Below are 20,814 nucleotides of genomic sequence, written 5' to 3'. Positions count from 1 at the left end.
AGCCCCGGTTCTGCCGTGACGCCCCTGGGCAGCCCCCCACAACCAGCCTAAGGCCGCTTTAACTGAGGAACCACAAAGACATTCTTAATTAAAAAGGTGAAATAACATCATGAAACGTTCAGCAGTCCCCACCCGCGGACGGCAGCTGCTCTTCCCCACAGGGACACAGCCTCGCTCCATGTACAGCACAGGAAAAAATTTAGTTTTTTTAAAAAATGGCACCATGGCCAACTTCAGCAAGGAACCACTTGAGCACACACAGGGGTCTCCAGAGAACCGCCCACCCTCACCACAGACCCCTGCCACAGATTAATACTGCGTTTTATTCCAGCGTTTTGGCATGAAATGGATAACTGAAGGCGTGCACACTGCTTGTTCACTCGAGTCCAGTGCCTTCAGTCCGGAAGAAACGCAAAGATCCAACCCCCCCAACTGTCCCAATAGTAACTCCACAAAACGTAGCATCGCCCTAACGGACCAAGGTGCCCTGCTGCGTGAAGCTCTGAACTCCCCCCCGGTGCAAGGGGCTTCGTGCCCCCAGGACAGGCCCTGGGCAAGGACGCCCCTGGCTAAGCCCCGAGTCACTGGGGAAGCCCTGTGCTGCGGGTAAGGAACAGGCGCGGAACCACCGTCAGGATGTAAGCACAGTGCAAGCAGGGAGTGAAGCCGGCAAGTCACCGGCCCCAGACAGCCCCTCGGTTACGTCGGTACTCGGGTTCCTTCTGTCCTTCCCAATGGGGTACGGCCGCCTACAGAAAATAAGTTCTGATTTCTAGAGCTGGGCTTCTTGACGGATTTTCTCTCCCTACAACTCTCCATTTTGACCACAAATAGAACAGAACCAAATCCCTAAACGACATTTAACTATGAACGCTCACAGTAAACAACAAACTGGAAGTGGTGTGAACTCTGAACAAACGGCAGGGAGACTGGCATCTAAAACTGCTCCTTCGGCTCACTGATCTTCCTCCTTTTTGGCAGCATGTCTTGGCTCGATGAGAGTTCAAACTGATGAACCTGCCAAGGGAAAATAAACCTTGTGTTACAGGCTGCCGCACGGCACGGCCCACGGCCTGCTGCACTCCCACCTGGAGGTGCTAAGCCTGGGTAACATCTGGGCACTGTTTTGGGGTAGAACAGAGCGTCCTGCCGTGCCGGAGCAGGCTGGGATATTGACGCTGTAACGGCAGGACCTGCCGCGGGTCACGGCTTCCAGGGAAGGGCAGGGAGGCTGTTCCTTGCCACAGAGGTGACGCTCCTGCAGTGGGGTTCGGCGAGCAGCTGGGAGCCAGCGCAGCTGGTTGGTACGGAGTGCTCTGCACCACAGCGGAGCACTCCGTACCAATGGGAGAGGGTGCTCAGCACCCTGCGGGCTTGCCTGACCGAGTCTAATCCAATTACTCCTGACTTGCACATGTGTCAAAAGATGACCGTTTCGCCTTCAGATCTGCTGTTCTTTTGATTATTTAAAGCAACTGCGCTTTGTTTAAATTCTAGTATTAACTTCGCTAACAAAACCTTTTTAAAACAGAAAGATACGGTGATAGCGAGCATACAGAACGTTTTGTTGGGTTTTTTTCTCTCCATGACAGTGAACAACAAAAAATACTGCATAGGACCCTGGGGTTGCAAGTAAAAGAATTCTATTCTGTGGTAAGCAGTACTTTACAAAAAGACTGAATCTGCTAGTTCTATATTCTGAATTTAACATCTCCTCTTCATGAATTTGTTGCAAGCACTGAAAGCCCTTTTCACATGAAGCTTTCATACATATTTTTAAGACACAATTTTCTCTTCATGACTTCTTTAGAACATTCTGCCAAGGAATTAATTTTGCATGCTCCCAAGCTCGATTTCTACCAGCCCTTACAGAAATAAGGTCTTAGTTTAAGGCAAAAACTACTGGCAACAATTGAGCTGCACATTATAAATCTTCACACAACTACTGCACTAAAAATTAACAAAGAGCCTCCGTGAGCAGGGACAGGAACAGTACAATTTCCCATGGCCCTGACACACAACTTCCCCTCCTGACTGTAAATGAAGAGCACGTTCTTGTTTACTAGTATGGTATTATTCACCCCACAGCTGCTTCTGAGAAGAACCTACCAGTAACCGCAAACACTCACAGGTAGGGGAGATGTCAAGGTCTTGTGAAGGCCCCCAGCGAGCCTCACAAAGCTGAGGCTACCACACTCATTAGGTGACGGCAGCAGCAGACAGAGGGGGCCCCCAGTGCCATCCCCAAAGGCCAGATTCCACCCTGGACAACTTCTGCTCTACCTGTGCAAGGCTGGAGGAATTTGGCTCCCCGCAAGTAGCACCTACTACAAGACTTAGCTGCTGCAATGTGATTAATCAAAGAAATAACAGATTTTTCTTGGTATGAATGAGTCATAAAAGCTGAAGTTAGGATTTTGGCATATGGTACGCTGGGCTGGGGATCTCTGCAGGCACACGCTCCTATCAACAATGGATTAAGCCAGCCGGGAATTTAGCTAAATGCATTCCCAAGAAAATACAAATCAATCCTAATGAATCTTTCTCAACCTGTGTTAACTACATCAACGGTCAGTTTTTAACTCTTTGGAACAGAATTTTTTTTGACACTAAGAATCCAAATGTATTGAATTTAATGGGAATTTTAGAAGTGATAAGAATTTGATTCTGTCAATATGAAATATATTAAAGCTTAGAGCTTTATTCACTGTTTGGAACAGAAGAAGGCTTAAAATAAAACAGAAATAGAAAGAACTAGAGAAAAAAATGCTACTAACAGTGCTGGTTTGAAAGACCTTTCCACTTCTTGTCCTGCTCTCTGACATATTAAGTTCAGACGTCTTACTTGCCAAATGATCGACCTGAAATCAGAAAATAGATGTTGCTTTGTGACAGTAGTAAAAAATATATATATTAGAGGCTACAGCAGGGTTCAGTGCTCTGGCTTTGCCTACCACAGCGCTTGAGCTGAAATTTAAATACAGGAGTATACCCATTGAAGTCAACAGCCCTATTTACAGCTGTTGTGTGTCAGAGTCCTGACAGATCAGAGCATCAGTTATTTTTATTCAGTAAGTCACTCGCAGTTACCTAGGGCTGTTCTGCTTCAAGAAACCTTAAGGACCCATGTTTGAAGTAGTCCTCCACATTTAAATGATACCATTTTGCTGTCTGCAGGGAATATAGCTTGAGTTTTAAGTCTGAGTCATAAAACTGCATTTGAAGTTTTAATTAACCTTTAAAGAAGTGTTTGTTAGAATTAGCAGGAAAATTTCTATTAGGCAGAGTGTTTAGTTATCACAGTTCATAAACACAGAAATTATGTTCCCATTTCTCTTAATGGTCAGACCGTCTGCTTGGTTTGAAAACTGTACCACAGAGGAGCAGCCTTTTGTTATTGCTTCTGACTGCTTTAGAATATTAACCATCTTTGTAAAACACCAGAAAGTAAAATGTAAAGGCATTCCATTGCTGAAAATACTGACTGTAGTAAACCTTTAGTAGATTACCTATTAACCACTAAAAGTAGAAAAGAAGCTTCATGAAAGCTCTAGTAAAAGTTTAAGATGACAGGGTTTCTTTTTCATACCTGAGGATTAGAAACACACAGATCCTGGCTCCCTCCAGCCTTTGTAACGTCATCTTCTTCACAAGTTAAATCTGGTTCTGTAAAAGAGTTAAGTAATAAAGGACACTGTTGCCCACACACCAGCAGCCTCTTAACACTCTTTTTTGCTACAAGAAACACGCGCTTTATAAATGCAGGGAGCAGGTGCTTCAGAGGGGCTCCAATTCTCTATCTGTAAGCAAGTAGTTAACTCTATCAGGTTATTACACTCTCACATCTTTAATTCAGCAATTCCCTATCACAACATCCTCTTACAGGCACACAAGAGATGGTTATGCTTCGTACAGACTTATACACAGGATCTTTGGAAGAGTGGCCTGAATCTCCAGACTCATTTATGCTCTGTGCTGCTAAAGGCTCGCCTGCCTTGGGATGTGCTTTCAAGCAGAGCGCCTCGCACACCCGTTCTGCGCTGCAGAATGGGCACCCTGGCACAGCTGCTGCGTGTTCTGAACCCACTGCCAGCGGATGGCTCCCATTTTGTAACCCGGCCACAGGCAGCCCAGCCAATTTGGCTGCTGTTCCCCTCCTCACTGCCTGCAGCTGCATGAACAGGCCACTAAGAATGAACAGTCAGTTCTGGAGATCTGTTTTTCCTCTTTCTAATCCATGCTGGTTTTTTTCTAGGATACAGAGAGTAGCGTGAACTGGTTAAAGATCACTGCATGTCAGCTGTGGAAGAATTTCAGCATGACAAATACATTTTCCTGCATCTTGTAGTTCCTGCAAATAAAACATACCAACTCCTTAAGACAAGCCATTTGCTGCATTTTTGCATGTTTTTGCAAGTTCTATGAATTTCTGAAAGCACCAGATAGAGCTTTTATGTGGTCATTCCAGTTCTGCAGCCTACCAGCATTGTCAAAATGCTGATCTACACATGCTGTTTCCTACATATTTCCATGATTATTTTTGAACAGCACTGAAGTGTTATTTTCCTGAATTGAAGTGAATTTTCCTGCTAATTCTTGCAAAGTTGCACATTACATTTCGGAAAAAAAGTAACATTAATGCCACCATATAAATACACAGTGCAACCTGTTCAGTGTTGGTCTTGAATGACAGGACACTCCAATCCATTTAAAAAAATAAAATCTAGGCTCATCTTGCTTTGTCTAACTGCCTCCACAAGCACTCAGACACCATGGTAGCCCCAACAAGCTGCTAGTCTCCTTCGGGTTAGGAGGCCCAAAAGCCTCAGCAGTGACACAGCTGCCACTTTTACAGTTACATAGAAAGAAACATGTCTGGAAGTTTTTATGGAAAATTGGTGTTTCTGATCCAGAAACTAGAGAACCAGAGTTATATTTCAAAGCAGATGCAACTTTAGGGAAATGCGTTAAGAAGAGTGAACAGAGCAAGCAGCAGCACTAATGGGCGTTTCTTCTAGGAGTGCCATATATTATCGCCGCAGAAGCCTCTATCTCTGCTACAGAAAAAAAAAAAAAACCATTTTACATAGGCTTCTCATCCAAGTAAGATGTGTGTGTCCCATCCGCTCCCCCTTTTGGTCACAAAGCGTGGGGTTTTTACTTCACAGTCCTGAAAACTGTGTGCCTTTAGCTATCCTATTTTACATCAGTGTATCAGAGCATTTCTGCGCATACCTGTCCTCATCATGTCTACTTTATCTTCTCCCAGAAAGGGTGTTTATTTCCTCTTTTGATCTTTCTTTACTACATTTGAAATGCTTTATGCACAGCAAGTGGGTACTAGTATTGCCCAGATGCTTCACATATATTCTCTCCAAGATGAGCAGATCAACAAGCAGCAATTCATTCTTCAGTTTGTTCGGTAGCAAAGTCCAATCTTGGGGCCCCTGGGGTATCTTGGGGAATGTGAAGATAAATCATCTTCTACTTTTCCTCCTAGTTTCTCAAAAATCTTAAAAGGAAGCTTCTGTTCACAGAGATCCTGGAGGACAGAGTTTGCTGTCTCATGTTTTGAAGTGGAGACAGTCTGGGTCAACATCTTTTTTTTTTTTAGATGCACAGATTTTTAAAAAACAAACAAAACAAAACAAACAGTGGAGTGCTCCCAGGGCATGTTTCTGGGAGCAGCTGCAGTCAGGCTGGTGTAGCCAGGAGTTATTTTATTGGCACTTCGTCATTCAGAGCTTACAGTGGAGAACACTTGTACAATTGTAAGCAAACTGCAGAAACTACGTATTGATAAAGGCTAAGAAAAAAAATCTCACAAGACAGGTGCTCCTGTTTTCCATCAGAAAGGATGTGCAGGTACCTCCTAATGTCTGCACAGTGGGAAGAGCATAACTGCTTATTTGATAACAAAGGAGAAGGCAGCTTTGCCTTGCAGTGTTGAGTCCCCAGAGTGCTTCCAAAGTGTAAGATTTCATTTATACTCTCTGCAGATCTCTCAGTTTGATTGTTTATTGAAGTTGTTACATGAAGCTTTTTAAAAATAAAACAGAAGTAAATGTTTTTGGTACTTCTTGAAAAGTGGTGCCTTGTATAGGCTTCCACTTGCAATCTGCTTTTTGCTGTTACACTGTTTGCACAGTTTCACATTGATGGATTTTACAGCATCAGGATTCTACTTCAGGCAACTCAGTTTGCTGAGATTCACACTAATAAAAATGCTTTGCTAGAGCTTGTACCTATTAAAACTAAAGTTAAAAAAGTTCACTTGCGATCATCAAAATGTTCCACGTATGCAATGAGAAAACTGCATGCACGGCTGGAGTAAACTGCAAAAGCAAGCAGCTAGAAAATGCACTAAAATAGCCAGCAGCACAGCCATAATCATACAATCATTCCTAAAACAAAACATTTTGAGATGAAGTTACAGACTGTTATCAGGAATAGCAAGCCACAGTAATGAACGACCTCCTCTGCATGAAGACCATGCATCATACAGACAGGTATTTTTACATGGATATTGTTCAGTCTACCACAACGCAAAAACTCTTCTGTGCATACAAGCCCCAACAGTCTTTATTCCTCCACAACCACAGACTGAAGCATGTGTGGACTGCAGAATCAGACCCTGGTCCTATGGCGCTCAGAGCTTAACGAAAAGTGGTGGCTGAAAGTAGTATTTCTGCTAAACTTAGTGGCTGAAGCTGTGAGGATGCAGTCCAAACAGCTGTGATTTAAGCAAAAATAGACCTGGACCTTTTTTTGCACAGAGAAATCTGGTTCCCAAGTCTGCAATAATGAAGTCAAGAGCACAATACCTCTGCAAGCTTTATATGGATGTAAAATATGAATACAAACATAACAACAACAGAAAAATAAAAAAAACCCCTCACTTCTAAATATAAAACCCATTAAATTTAGCTTATCTGATAAAATGGAACAGAAGATCAGAATTTTAGACCAGAAACATAAAAATGTGCATTTGCTAACCAAGTGTCTCACAGATGAAGGCACAACACAAAATAAAGACATAGGAATGTCTCGGAAGAAAAGAGTGTCGATTTTAATATAGTGGTCTAAGTCAGAAAGTTGAGGTTTTGTTTTAGTAACATCAGGAAAAAGAGGCACAAACTGAAAAGACTTGAAAAACAGACATAAATGTTACCTTGAGCATCTGAAATATTTACATTATTCCTATCTTCCAATTTATTATCCAAGACAGGATCTTCCTAGAGTAAGAAAAAAAAGTCTATCACTTACTGCAGACAAACAAGGAAGAGGGTTTGTACTCAGGTGCTTAGGGCCAGAGCTTATTAGATGGATTCTCAGAGGAACAAACTGTTTTGCAATAATTGACATACAGACTAGCTCAGCATTACTTAATTAAGGCAAGCACACATTTAATCTACCATGGAAAACATCTGTAAAAAATACTAAAATTTTAACAACAGATATGGAAAGAATACTACCAGTGCATCAGTTACCACCTTCTTATTGCCTGTGAAAGGGCAGTTCATAGGCATATGCAGATTTAGAGGGCCAAGCAGTTTATTTCCATCTCATCACCTACAGGCCTCCCTAGCAATGCTAACTGAGGGCGAGGGGCCCAAAGCCCTGAAGCTCCGCCTCCTTCTCACCTATGGACAGTATAGATCACCACACGTATTTGCACATTCTAATGACTAAGCACATTTGCTGCCTGCCTCAGCTGACCCCAGAAACATATGTCTCCAATTGCTGAAGCCTGTACAAGTGCAGTCCCAAGAGCCGTCTCAGACACGCTACCATCAGCGGCAGGATGCCGCCTTCAGCAAGCTTTGCCCTGTGCTTTTTCCTAGGCAGATTTCCCTAGCGAAAAATCCCAACACAGAACTGAGTTTGCCTCTTTAGCTGTGGCGCCACTAGCTGTATGTATACTGACCACTATACAAGAGGATCCCTGAGCAAATTTATTGCCAATCAATACTGTCCGGCTGCAGCAGCTCACTTGGGACCGGTACGGTACGGCTCCAGGGAGGTTTCACCTGTGTCCTGCGTGTGGAGCTGAACAAATGGCACCTGTACCCACAGCACCAAGGCACCCCTCTGCTTCTCATCCTACTACTCCTCTCTAGCCTCACAGAGACACAACTACCAACAATGCTGCTGCTGACAGGCATTATGCTGATGCACTTGTTCAATACTGCTTTAGTGATGACATTGCTAACTGGAGCAGTAAAATTAAAGCAAAAATGTATCGAAGACATATAGTCTTGCTTAAGTATACCTGGAAACACAGAGGTTTTATTAATGTTATAGTAAGACGTGGTGAAACAATTAATGGCTCTTTTCTAGACTATAAACCAAAAAATTTCAACAAACTACACAAAACATTTGTGCTTACATTCATGTCCTGGCTCTCTTCTTCTGGCTCATCTCTGTCCACTTTGAGCATGTGGAGAGGCATGTCACTCCCTCCACGCTTTAGAATGCTTTTATCAGCATTTTCCATTCGTTGTTTTTCCGTTGTAACTTTAACTTTCAGCATATGAAAAGGCGTTGGCACTTCACCCACATTCAGATACATCGGCTCCCCCTCAAATATCATCCCCTCACATTCACCCTCTTTAAAACCAGGAGGTTGGTAATCAGGTGGTGTAACTGCAGAAAAGAATTCATTAAATGTGTTAGAATGAAACACGTTCTTATAAAACTAATGTTAACTTGTCTGGCAAAAAGACTCTTTTCCCCTTTAACAACAAAGGGCTGCTCCAAAGAAACTGTGTCGGAGGGGAATAATCAATACTCAACTTGTACTAAATTAAGTTATTTTCCCCCTACACAACAGGCAAAACCCAATTAAAGCTAAAGAAAGTTTCTACATGCATAAAGATGAGCTAGAAGCAATAAGACATTCTGAAACCAGAGCTAGACACTTAAATAGTCATCTAAACTAGAACCAGTCTGGCAAACGTGTTAGATCCTAACATACTCAAGAAAACTCAATTTGTTTTTAAACACACCCTGAAATCCTTGCTCCAATGAAGTCAGTGACAAGACTGTGCTCCTACAGTGAGATCAAATCTGTTTCCCTTAGATTTTAGAAACTGTCATGAGACACAGACGCATGCAAAGTAACATCATTTAACAAGTCCCAGCAACCATAGTGATTATACATTATTTCTTTGAATAGTTTCCAATGTCTGAACACAGCTGATAAATCAAGGTAATATGGAAATACTACCTTCATCATAATAAAACAGCTTCATAGTCAGGCAAACATCATTTGGTAATGGACTCAGGTTTTGCATCAGAACATAAATCTTGCGAATGAGGAGGATACTTGCTTTCTTGGTGTCTGCACAGGTGATTGTGGAATCATCCCTTTTATTCTTACTAAAAATGGACAAAGTATTCAGATTTATTATTTTTTTTTTACACAGAGTAATCTGCTTCTAGTATTAAGATACATGACTAACAAACTTTATGAACATCAGAAGCAGGCATTGTATTTATTGCTGAAGGTCTGAGATTACAGGCCCTGCAATTCCTAATACTGTCTCGGTGACCTGTGAGTTCTCTGCCCCTTGGAAGATCAAAGTCTGAGCCAGGGACAACATGAAAGCATTTATGGTTCAGCAGCTGTACCAACGACTGTATTTTGCATTACACAATGCTTAAAAAATACCCAATCTGAAAGAAAGAAAAATGTAGGTACTTTTGAGAGCCCCAGTTCTGCAAAGTCTTACATACTTGCTTGCCCTTAAATAAAACGAGTCAGACTTTGACAAGAACGGTTACCCATAACCAAATGCGTGCCTAAGTGACTCAGCATCCAGCTCTGACATTTCTGTGCTCCTGTTCTACCAGCAGCTGACCCAAACCCTACCTTACTGCCACTAAAAATGATCTCCCTCTACTCCCCTAGTCCTCACAGCCACACAGCTCACAGAGGCACCTGAGGACCTGAACAGCCAGTGCAAGGCAAACAACTCTTAAGTTATTTCATTGGGTAACCTGCTTTTAGGAAGCACACCCTTAACTGTGATGGTTTCGAACATCTCACCCCTCTGCAGATGGTTATGTCCTTCCCTGCAGGGTGTCAGAAAACTAGGCTCACACCTTTTATGTTCAAATTGGTCTGGCATGAATTTATGTTAACACAGTATTATAAGGCAACCTGGTGTGGCTGAGAGTCACATCCCCTTTCTTTCCACCAGTGGTTTTTATGAGACTTACAGCCCCTTTCAGAAGCAAGCAACTAAACTCAGCCCAAGAGACCTAGGTCTGCAGCACTGCAGCTTTTTAATTTAAAAACTATTTTATGCAGGAGGAAAGCTGGGAGAAGTCCCTTAGATACAAATTTGCTGCATTTCAGCTACTTAAAGTAAGCCATTTCCTTGCAGCTGTGACTGACCAGTAAACCCGCACAGTGGAAGACAGCTCAGCAGAGATGGGCAAGGGTGATGCACCTGTGAAGCTCAGGGAGTAACACAGGGCATCACTGTCCACCGCTGCCACAAAGCAAGCTGACTTTCTCAACACAAAGGGGACCTAAGCACGGCCTTCCTGTTAGATAAATAGCTGTGTTAGTTGAGTGTGGATCAACTACTATCGCAGTTGAGTGGATCAACCGGTGGCGTAAAAGTTTCTCCCCACACACATTAAAGATGCTTGCATATCTCCTTGAGTTAGCCAGACTAGGGGTGGGGGTGTGGGTGTGTGACCATGTGGCTCAGCCCAAAGAGTACAAAACCTAAACAACTACGAAAAGAATTGCAAAGAGGACATTGGGCTGGAGCCGGCTTCAACCCACATACTGTTTCCCCATGACTGGGGATGCCCTCTGTCACGACGGTGAGCACATTGTAGAGACCAGTAATGGGAACCACATTGGTACTGTGATTGAACTGTGTATTGCAATAGCTATGCTTTGCTAAGCATAGCTTACACTTGTATTGCATTTTCACTGTATTTTGTATTTTTAATATAATTATAAATAAGTAAATTCTCATTTCGTATTCTGCTAAATTTAAATATCAAATACCTTCACATAAGTAAGTCTGATACTAAATGCTTTACCCTCCATGCATGAAATATCTTAAAGAACCTGGTCAGAACGTATTGGACTCTGACATCAAGAATCATCTTTTGAGTGGATATTTTAAAAATATGAGCATAATCTGACAAAATGATTCACTGAATTTTAATAATAAATCTACTAGTGTAGGTTGATAAAATTGGTCTTAAGATCCAGAACTAAAGAAGGAAATACCAAACAGATAAAATCCAAAGTTTCTACATACAGGTGTGTGTAAACGGACTGTAAAACCACAGAGCACAATAAAGTCACAGTGACAGTACCTGCTGAAATCCAGGAGTGGCCCATTGTGGGTGTACTTGAATTTGAAGTGGTAACATTCTGTAATTGTCTGTAAACAGTAATTATTAAACTGTCAGCTGTCAAACAAACTACTGCTGCTGCTTCTGTCTAGTAATCTATTAAACTTGCATTTAAAGCAAATGACAGCCCAGCTCCTGTCTGGTCCACTTACATGCACTGAATACAGCTTTTAATGCTGGAACAAGAAACAGCATTAATTTTTACTTGGTAATTATATATGTTATGCTCTACATTATTTTCCAGGAATCACAACAATGCAGTATTCTGAAACATCTGCTTAAGTTTTTAGAATTTAAATAGTCATTTGAAGTTTTATCACTATGAAAATGTTTCACACACAACAGAGACATGGTGACACCCAGTGGTTAGTTAAAACATACCAAATTTTTCATAAAGAAGTTCCTTAACGTATTCAATGCAGAGTTAGGACCATGCATCTTTTGGGGCATTTAACCCTGCATTGACACTTCAGGTTTCTTGTACTGGCCTGAGAATAACCTGACATTCAATATCCAAAGGCAATTCACTATGTGGTAATTCTGATTATCAAATATAAGGATCAGCAGAGCTATTTTAAGATGTCCTGGTTTGGTTTTGGTTTTTTTTAATGTGCATTAATGTGAATGTTAAGTACCATTGCTTGTATACACATTTTACTATACCCACACTATCATTAGTCACACAGTAAAATATTCTAGCAGATTTACCTGAGGATCTTCTGGATGGGTATAGACCTGTGATTTTAAAGTAAAGAGGAAACAGTAAGAACTGTACTTATCTGTAAGCAGCTACCTTAACAAAACGTGTACCTTACTTTTCAAAGATACTTACTGCTAGGACAATCATTCTTAGCTGTCAGAAACATAATTAGAGAAAGGAAAAGAATGTTAAATGTATTATTCCATAGCCCATTTCTGCTTACCAAGCTGTTTTGCTTCTCTAGCTCTGGAAACCAATATAGACAAGTAAGGCCTACTCAAAAAGCAACTTCTTCATATGCCTAAATCCTCATCTGTTTAAGGAAGGACTACTCATCCTATATATCCCTAATGTTAAGTGTTTCTGTTTACAAAGAATATTATCCTGCAATCTCTATGCATCCCACATTGTAGCTGGCTGATTTAACATATTAAAGCACAGCCATTACCTAACTAGAAAATCCTATAATTACACTGGCAGCTAATAGACTTACATAAATGAATGTTTAAATACATTTAAAACAGCTACGTGATACCGGAAGACTTACATATTTCTTCTGCAAGGCATCGTAGCATCCTAACATCCTGCAAAAAATCAAATTATATTGTCCATCTACTATTAATTTCCATTTGCTTCTGACTACATAAAATAGTCCCAAAAGATAAAATTCTTGTGTTTAGCCTTCTTAATATTATATTAGAGCAATACTACTTAGTCCATTATTCATTCTTATTAGCAGTGATACAATGACTATTCTTGTAACACCAGAACAGCCTAACGTTTTTGCAAAGTAGAACTCTGTAATTTATCAGTAAAAACATAATGCATTTGTACACCTACCATTCTCAAGCACCTTCTATCTCATGTATTCACTAATCAGTTTATAAATATTTCAGCTGAACACCAACATGTCTGACGCAGAAAGGAGTTACATCATTGCCTTTATTCAGGTGCTGCAATTTGCTTTTTAAGTAACACGCAAACAACAAACAGTGAACCAAAACTTACCCTAATTTTTTCTAATATTTCTTTTGAATACAGTTAACAAGAAAGAGCTGGTTTTGATGTGTATATGATGCTGAGTTAAGGAAGGCTATTCACCTGTAAACTCCAAACAGGTGATGCACACCCTTCACACAAAAACCGGGGAGCTTTCCTTGTCAACATCCACAGGCTGCCACACCACGGCCCTCACTAATGTTTGATGCATGGGGGTGAGGTGAAATGCACTCAGCACCACTTCAGTTTCCTCTACCACAGAAGATTAATCAAGAAATTCCAGGTACACTAAATGAAGCCTTCTTCCCTCCTCTCTCTCATGGATAAAAAGCAGAAGACTAATTTCACCTTGAACATCAGAACTCACACCTACATCTCTGAACACCTCAACGCTGACAGCAGCTGCAAACCCCCTCTGCTGAATGCAGCACCATTTCTGACACCTTACCCTGTACTGCAACTGGTGAAAGTGTGAGAACAAAGATGGCCTTTATAGACGTAACAAAACAGGCATGCATATATAAGGCAAAGGTCTAAAATACTCTTTTCTAACCAGCAAGGAAAGCAGCTATGAACAAATCTTGCAGTTACTGTGAACAGAAAGAAAATCAAAATAAACGCCTCTAGTCCCAAGTGACATACACTCAATGGTGTGACTATCATTTGCTGGCTCAATTCTGCCTTTGAATATGAAAGTCAACAGTACTACTTTCTTATAGAAGTCTGAGAGCAAGATCTTTAAATTCAAGATGCAAAATGGTAACACTGCATCCCCTGTTCAACTAGATAGGAACTACTGGTTAGATTTTTGCATTTTTGTGCACCCTTGAGCATATACACCCATGGAAATGAAATGTAAAGTATAATCACTCAGTAAGCAAAGATTTGTGATCCACTAAGCACAAAGTCATAGGCCTTGCTAGAAACACAATTGTACAAGTCAATTACACCTCTACCGGAACACACAGATATTGACTATCCATCTAAAAAAAAAAAATATTGTAAATTTTATTTACATAGTAAATCCCATGCAGTAAAAGCACTGCCTAGGCAGTTGTCCACTCACAGCAAGTGAACTTTTTCCTTTGTATCTGCTAACAACCAGAACAGCATCTTTCAGAACTGACATGCTATGGAAGCATTACATACACACTGTGGTTAACATACCATTTCACCAGCTGAGTGGAGCCAGGACAGTTCTTGTCTTCCCTCAGAATTTTGACAGACACATCTCAAAAAAAGAATACATAGATGCATATATACTTAGGACGAAATGCCACTACATTGCTAAGAAAGTGAAGTTCATTCCCTAAAAGTATCTATCAAAAGCAAACTAAAATTAACATTACTAACAGATGCAGGCAGAATTTAATTGCCGAGTTAGCATCGCCACTAACCAAATTCAACAATTAAAGTTTTAGTGAAGTTTCTGTTACAGTCATTGAAAATGGCTATTACCTTTCATTAAGACCATCGAGTGGCTTTAAAAACACTCAGTACTTTAACAACCCTGTGACGATAGATTTTGCAAAGATTTATGGAAACAGCCTGTTACCATCCATGTATCTTGTTCCATAGGCACTTTCAGGAAAGATTCCTCTCAGGTATGTAATGCAGGACACTGCTACTGCCAGGAGCCTCTTCACTAGCATCAGGGATTGCTGTTCAGTAGATATTTTATTAGGAAATACAACTGCACTCTGGAAGTTAGATGAACAAAAGAATTAATCTCTGTCCACATCAAACCTGTAAAGTCTACAATCTGGTCCAATGCCTGCTTAATGTTTTAATTTAATTGAGAAGTACGACTTCCATCATTTATAAAGTTAAGCATATTCTTAACACTTGGTGCTACTGTGTTTTTAGCATATAGTTGATTTCTACCAAGTGCATGACCACAAAGCTCAGACTCAAACCGTATAGCTATTAAGTATCTTTATTCATAGTTAAAAGACTGAATTAACTGTACTTTTCAGGTGAAGAAAAATTATAGTGCACCTGGGTGCATCTTTTCAGCTAAAATTCACTGATTTTTCCAATTCAAATAATATACTGTGCTGAAATACACAAGAAAAAAACATACCACACAATTCCTTTGCTTCTGAGCAGTTGCCATTTTGCAGGTACTCTTCTGGATGCTAATAAAACACCTGCGTTAGCACATGTACAACCACACACAAACCCCAACTGTGGCTATTCAGCTTTAACAAACCAGCACCTGCAAATCCTCCCTGCTAAATTCATATGGATCTGGTCAGAGCCCAGAACTGTAAGGAAACAGAGCAGTTTATTAGTAATCCCCCATTATTAGCTTCTTGATGCTCACACCAGCACAGACCACTCCTGAGGTTGCAATATGTGGTAATTAGTAATATTGTGTGCCTATTTCGATGAAACATGAGTCTTCAAAAGCAATGCTCTGAAGCGCTGTCATCCAGCCTAACAAGACTTTCAACAGGCCCTACAAAGGGGCTCACCATATTTAAACCACCTCCAGCCAAAGTTGAGCCATGCCTTTGTAAAACACCTCCAGACTGAAGTTTTCATCTGTAATTTAAATGAACACTGGAGCAAGACACTCCTCTCCCAACTGTTCTTTTTGTGGAGTCATGTTTTTATTATACCTGTAGCCCTCAGAAGCTTCTCACCTCTGAGACCTCACTCAACCACCGCAAGACAAGCCTTCCCAGCTGTAAAAATGAACGGCGCCCACGCCCAGGAAGGCGGAAAATGCCCTTCCTAAGTCACGGGCCACAGGGAAGGGAGGACACCCCCCTCAGCACCACACACCAGCCTCCCGCCCGGCCCCGCGCTCCCTCAGACACTGCCCGGGCCCACTCGGCCCCGCTCCGTCTTTATAGCGAAAGGGGCCGTGTGCAAACGGCGGGGGGGGGCCGTGCGCCGCTGCGGGCCGTGTGCCGCTCTCCCGCCCGCCTGGGGAGCGGGGCCGGGGGTGGCTGAGGGGATTAGTTGAACGTCCGGTGGCGGGTTAAGTCGATGCGCAGCCGCTCGCTGAGCTCTTTAGCCCAGCTACGTGCAGAAGTGATTCACGGCAGCTTGTTGTTCGCTGTAAAGCATTTTTAAGCCAGCGTGTCGGCCATATGTCCATGGCATTTATGCCTGAATGTAAAGAAAATAATTCAGTGAGATGGCAGTCTCAACCAACAGTTGCATGAGTGATACCAAAAAATCGGAGACAAAGTCTCCAATACCCGGTTTTGAGTGTTAGAAAGCAGGCATTCTTTATTTTCGGTGCCACATGTACGAGGGATGAGTTCCACCAAACATGCATACCAACTTTGTTCACTGTTTCTCTTCATATGGCTGATCTATATATATTAATGACAGTTCTGGGAAACTATTAGCATATTCATTACAGTTCCTTGAACTACTTATCATATCTACACTTACTGCGCATGTGTGACCTAATGGGTTGGGTGTTGTCTGGTGGTTGTTTGGGTCATCATCTTTTCTTCACCCTCTTCTTCATCACCTTCCTCTTCTCATCCTTTTCATGACCTTCTGCCCCCCTTTCAGCACTCTTGGCTCATGCCTTGGTTTCAGACTGGTTCTTACCTATTTACTAGCTAGACTACCCAATGCAGCGTTCTACTAGTAGCTAAACTGCACATCACAGGGTTGTACAGCTCGGCAACGTCAGGGATACATTAGCTGCAACATTTACAGTTAAGCACACCGGTAAAATTCCTCCAGTGTCACAGGAAGACAATTTTCCTTCAGAACTGGTTTTACCATCGTGTTTGGTGCGAGGGCTGTGCTCAGTCCCAGGACGTGCTGCGCTGATACCAAAAAATTGGGAGATAAAACTCCAATACTCATTCTTGAGTTTTAGAAAGTGCAGTGTGCCAGCTCCCAGCAGGGCCTCCATTTGGGTGCCGTTACCACCAAAATGTGCAACAGCACAAAACCACTGACAGCAGCCACGCTCCCTGCCCGCGCTTTCGGCAGCAGTGGGATGGTTTGTATCCTCCATTCCCAACTCACAAACCAAACCAATGCCGCTATATAGATACCACTGCGCATACATGTATGTCAGCGTATTCTGTTAAGAAAAGGTTGCCGGCGTTAAACAAATGTGTGCACAAAGTTTAGGCCAGGCTGATTCTCAAGTTGTCAAAACTAGTGAGTGAAAGGACTTCTAATCAAGGGAGTCACCCTTGGGAAACAAAGAACAGATAATGATAAGAACACCGTTACCTAAATTATGCAGCAAGAATCCTCCAAGTGAGGAAGTTCTGGCCGCAAGAGGAGACAAGCTAATAAGGTGTTGCATCCCACAGAAAATTAGTTGAAAGTAGGACAAAGGTAATTGCAGCAGTGGGAGATTGCAGCCTGCAACTCAAATAGCCCTGCAAGAGGGCCAGCCCTGCTTGGAGAGCACACAGAAAAACATGTAAAAACATCAGCAGTGCTGCCTGAGGGTGTGTGCTAGTTTGCATTAGAAGCAAGAAACTTGTAACCCATCCTGTGCATGACTGAAAATGAATATGTGATGCACTATGAGTGTGCAAGTGCTCTGCTGTGTATAATGTGCACCCTCAAGTAACTTGGTGAGCACGCTTGGAGGAAACATTCCCCCGTGCTTCCAGTGTTGCCGTAAAGAACGCCTGCCTTCTGAAACTTCAAATCAAGTCTTAGAGAGTTTTTCTCCATGACTGACTTTACGGTATCAAAACAAAAATAAAGATCAGCCAGCCAGGGTGAGGACCTGCCTCAGTGGGAAGACAGGATGCCAGGACACGTGGCCTCCACAGATGCTGCCTTCAGGGAGAGCAGCTCCACCTGAAGCTCCTCACCAAGCAGCAGGAGCTGTGTGATCCTCAGTCAGCTCAGGAGATCTGGGCTCCACTTCTGGAAAAAATAAACATATAAAATACATATTTTTTATATACAAAACAAAGCCTGTATACTCAGGCTGAAGGTGTGGGAGCCAACCACAAAATACACGTCTCACACGTGTGAGCTTTTCTGCTCGCCCAGTAACAAAAGGCCTCGGCGCTTTGTGAAGGGTCATGAACGCCATGCTTCCTGAGCCTGACAGCTGTAGTTGAAGCGTGTGTGTGGGGAGTGGGTGGTGGTGGGACACCCTGCCCTGCAGCCAGCCACCAGGATCCGGCCCTTCCCCAGGTGGCACCTGGCACAGCCAGTTCCCAAGGTCTGATCCTGCCTGGTGACAGGGGGACTGGTGGCTCTGTGGAACAGTCATCTGCAGGACTCATGTGGCTGCCAAGTTGATGCGCCTCCAGTTCAGTCCCAGGAGAGAAGATCAGACTGGTGGATCCTGAAGGACTGCCAGAACCTCAGTTAGGAGTGCAAAGAACAAAGTGATCGCCAATTAGTTAATGCAGGTTAATGATCCTTCCGCAGGAACCTGTCACAGCATTTGGTGCCACAACGGTCGCCTTCCCTTGTGACACCTGAAGAGTCATTACTGAGCCAGCATTCATCAGCCTCGTCATAGGGCAGGACCAGCTCCTGCTGCTGCTCTTGACGTGGCAGGTCCCCAGCTGACTCCTTCTCTGCCTTTTGCTTCAGGAATAGGATAATAATTTGGAGGGAAACCAAATCTGGAGAAGTTTCCCTCCTAGGGTATCCCTTGAAGCACCATCCCTTTACCCAGGAAATGTTTCTGTCCTGCTTTTTGAACGAGAAGGATTCACCATGCTGTGGGCAAGCAAACTACAGCAGAGCTGCCAGGGACAGTGAGCGGGCAAAGCTGAGCATCAAACACACCACACAGCATTTTCCAGCTGATCTGAAACTGATCTTTAATTCTTCAGGGAAAGACTACAATTCCATCCACATGGCACACAGGAGATAGTGACAGATCTGTCATGGTCGCACTACTCAGCATGGAACTGGAGGGAGGAAAATGGGATGCTGTGTGTGACAGGAACTCAAGAGTTTTACTCAGAGCGAGCCCAAAGCACCTCCAAAAGCCTTTCAGTACAGCTCAGAAAGTCGGAAAGAGATCTGCTCCTGGGGACTCCTGCTCGCCCTTTCTTTGGAAGTGAAGCTGAACAGAGGGAGGCAGAATGCAGCACAGCCACTCTTCTCCGCACCTCCTGGACACCCCCGGGGCAGCCCTGGCACGTCTCAGGAGACCTGGGGGGGTGTAAACATTATTTACTTTAACAAAAAAAAAAAAAAAAAAAAAAAGTAAATAACCACAGTGAAGAACAGTAATTTGAAAAACAGAGGATGTTGGTTGTTATAGTTGAATTTGAACAAACTAGAGTCGGAAATAAATTCACTAATTATTTATTAAGGCAGGAAAGCAAAACCAGTGCGCTGGGTGGCCGGGGAGTCGCAGCTCCATCCAGGCTCGCAAATTCCGACGAGTAACACAGCCCTTTTATTCTCAACTTCAAGGCCGGTTTAAGCAAACAGTTATGCTCTCAGTCCCGTAGCAAGAAGCTGTACATTACAAAACTAAACTATTTTTACACTAAAGTCTAGACAAAGACAAATGAGATTATGGTTTAACATTGGCCTTGAGAAGGTACATCTCCAACCTCATGGTTAACAGTTAACTCTTTTCTCACCAGACAAAACATTCTCAAATCTGTTACAGCAAGATCATTCCTTTTGTTAAAAACCCCTTTGATCAACAAATTACCCTTAGTTACTTATTACATTGGTTAAATCCTTACAAAGTTACCAAAACGTGCCCTTGCGCAAAGGAACAGGCACCATAAATTTGTCAAGCCAGAGCACAGCAAGGCAAGCTCAAGGAGAGCCAAATGGTTAATGAGACTAAAGAAGAAATTACTGTAACTGTGTATGAACTACCATAACTAGCTGTAAGAGGGCCCCAACTAATCAGGCCCCCTGCCCACGGAACACCGGGGTGGGACCGAACAGAACCGCAAACGCTTGTTTGTGTGAATCATTGATTTAAAGAATTAAGTCAAAATTTCTAAGTGACCAAGTATCCTTTATTGGCAGCGCACTGGATGCACGGGGGATCCTTCCGCCTAACGTGCATGTCTAAAGTAACTAACTACCTTGTATTTATACAATAAAACAATGAATATTCAATTGATTAATATACATATTCATTATCTAACCCCGCCTACTCTCACTTCACATGTTAATAAGCTTATCAGTCTTTTGCGCCTGCGCAAATTCCTCCAGGAATTGTGGGCAGGGGTCTCCGGGACGTGGGCGGTGGTCTCTGGGAGGAAGGCTGTAGGTCTTCCTCGTGGTGTTCTTTTCACCTTTGCCTGGTATGTGATGGTCTTGCAAGCCTGCAGTGTTCCTTTCGGTCTGAGCTAATTTATGTCCTGATCGACCGTCTGTTTCTTCTGCTTGTTTCTTTTAGTCACTCCCTCTAGATAACTTCTAAACAGGCCCCTTGTCAGAGAAAGTCAGAGAAACAGACTCCCTCTTTCATCAGTTATTTCATTAATTCTTTCTTTCAGACTATGGTTACATGACCCAATTACTATACCTACATTCTTTGAGTAAATATAAGTTCTTAGCCTTGGTACAGGGCTGTACAGAGGATTTCATAGCAGCTTTTGTTGTGCAACTGCTAGTTTCATTAGAATATATTTCTTATATTCATTATATTTTAACTACAAGGTTTATTCTATCCTAAAGTGAATTCATACAATACCATCGCTCCGCACCGGGTGAAGGGGGTGCCCGCTCCGTACGCGGCCGCTCCCGCGGGCCCCGCCGGCACCGCGCAGGCGCCACGA

At 42.7% G+C, this 20,814-nt stretch overlaps 1 protein-coding gene across 3 annotated transcripts; it reads right to left on the bottom strand.

The window, feature by feature from the left end:
* Window positions 1-63: 63 nt before the first annotated feature.
* On the bottom strand, window positions 64-20,802 carry HORMAD1 (HORMA domain containing 1). 3 transcript variants are annotated; one of them, XM_037371050.1, is made up of 15 exons: window positions 20,730-20,802; window positions 15,736-19,213; window positions 15,171-15,225; window positions 14,643-14,787; window positions 14,255-14,318; window positions 12,636-12,672; window positions 12,221-12,241; window positions 12,097-12,123; window positions 11,350-11,417; window positions 9,230-9,381; window positions 8,390-8,646; window positions 7,172-7,235; window positions 3,590-3,666; window positions 2,778-2,861; window positions 64-1,017 (listed from the first exon to the last, which is right to left on the bottom strand). In XM_037371050.1, the coding sequence occupies exons 3-15, from the start codon at window positions 15,201-15,203 to the stop codon at window positions 937-939; spliced, it is 1,110 nt and encodes a 369-aa protein (XP_037226947.1). In that variant the 5' UTR covers window positions 15,204-15,225; window positions 15,736-19,213; window positions 20,730-20,802; the 3' UTR covers window positions 64-936. The 3 variants fall into 3 exon arrangements, with proteins under 3 accessions (XP_037226947.1, XP_037226948.1, XP_037226950.1); XM_037371051.1 differs by having other exon boundaries at window positions 15,171-19,213; window positions 20,743-20,801; XM_037371053.1 differs by lacking the exon at window positions 12,221-12,241 and having other exon boundaries at window positions 15,171-19,213.
* Window positions 20,803-20,814: the final 12 nt, after the last annotated feature.

This window comes from Falco rusticolus, chromosome 19, assembly GCF_015220075.1.
Source record: "Falco rusticolus isolate bFalRus1 chromosome 19, bFalRus1.pri, whole genome shotgun sequence".
NCBI lineage: Eukaryota > Metazoa > Chordata > Aves > Falconiformes > Falconidae > Falco > Falco rusticolus.
This window is presented reverse-complemented; position numbering and strand designations above follow the sequence as displayed.

Excerpts from the sequence above, each read along its gene's own strand:
- HORMAD1 (XM_037371050.1), bottom strand. The coding sequence starts at position 15,203 with ATGGCAACTGCTCAGAAGCAAAGGAATTGTGTG. Across the intron at positions 14,788-15,170 it reads AGAAGCAAAGGAATTGTGTG|AGTGCAGTTGTATTTCCTAA; the intron begins GTATGTTTTTTT and ends TCTAACTTCCAG. Across the intron at positions 12,242-12,635 it reads ATGCCTTGCAGAAGAAATAT|CTAAGAATGATTGTCCTAGC; the intron begins GTAAGTCTTCCG and ends TGTTTCTGACAG.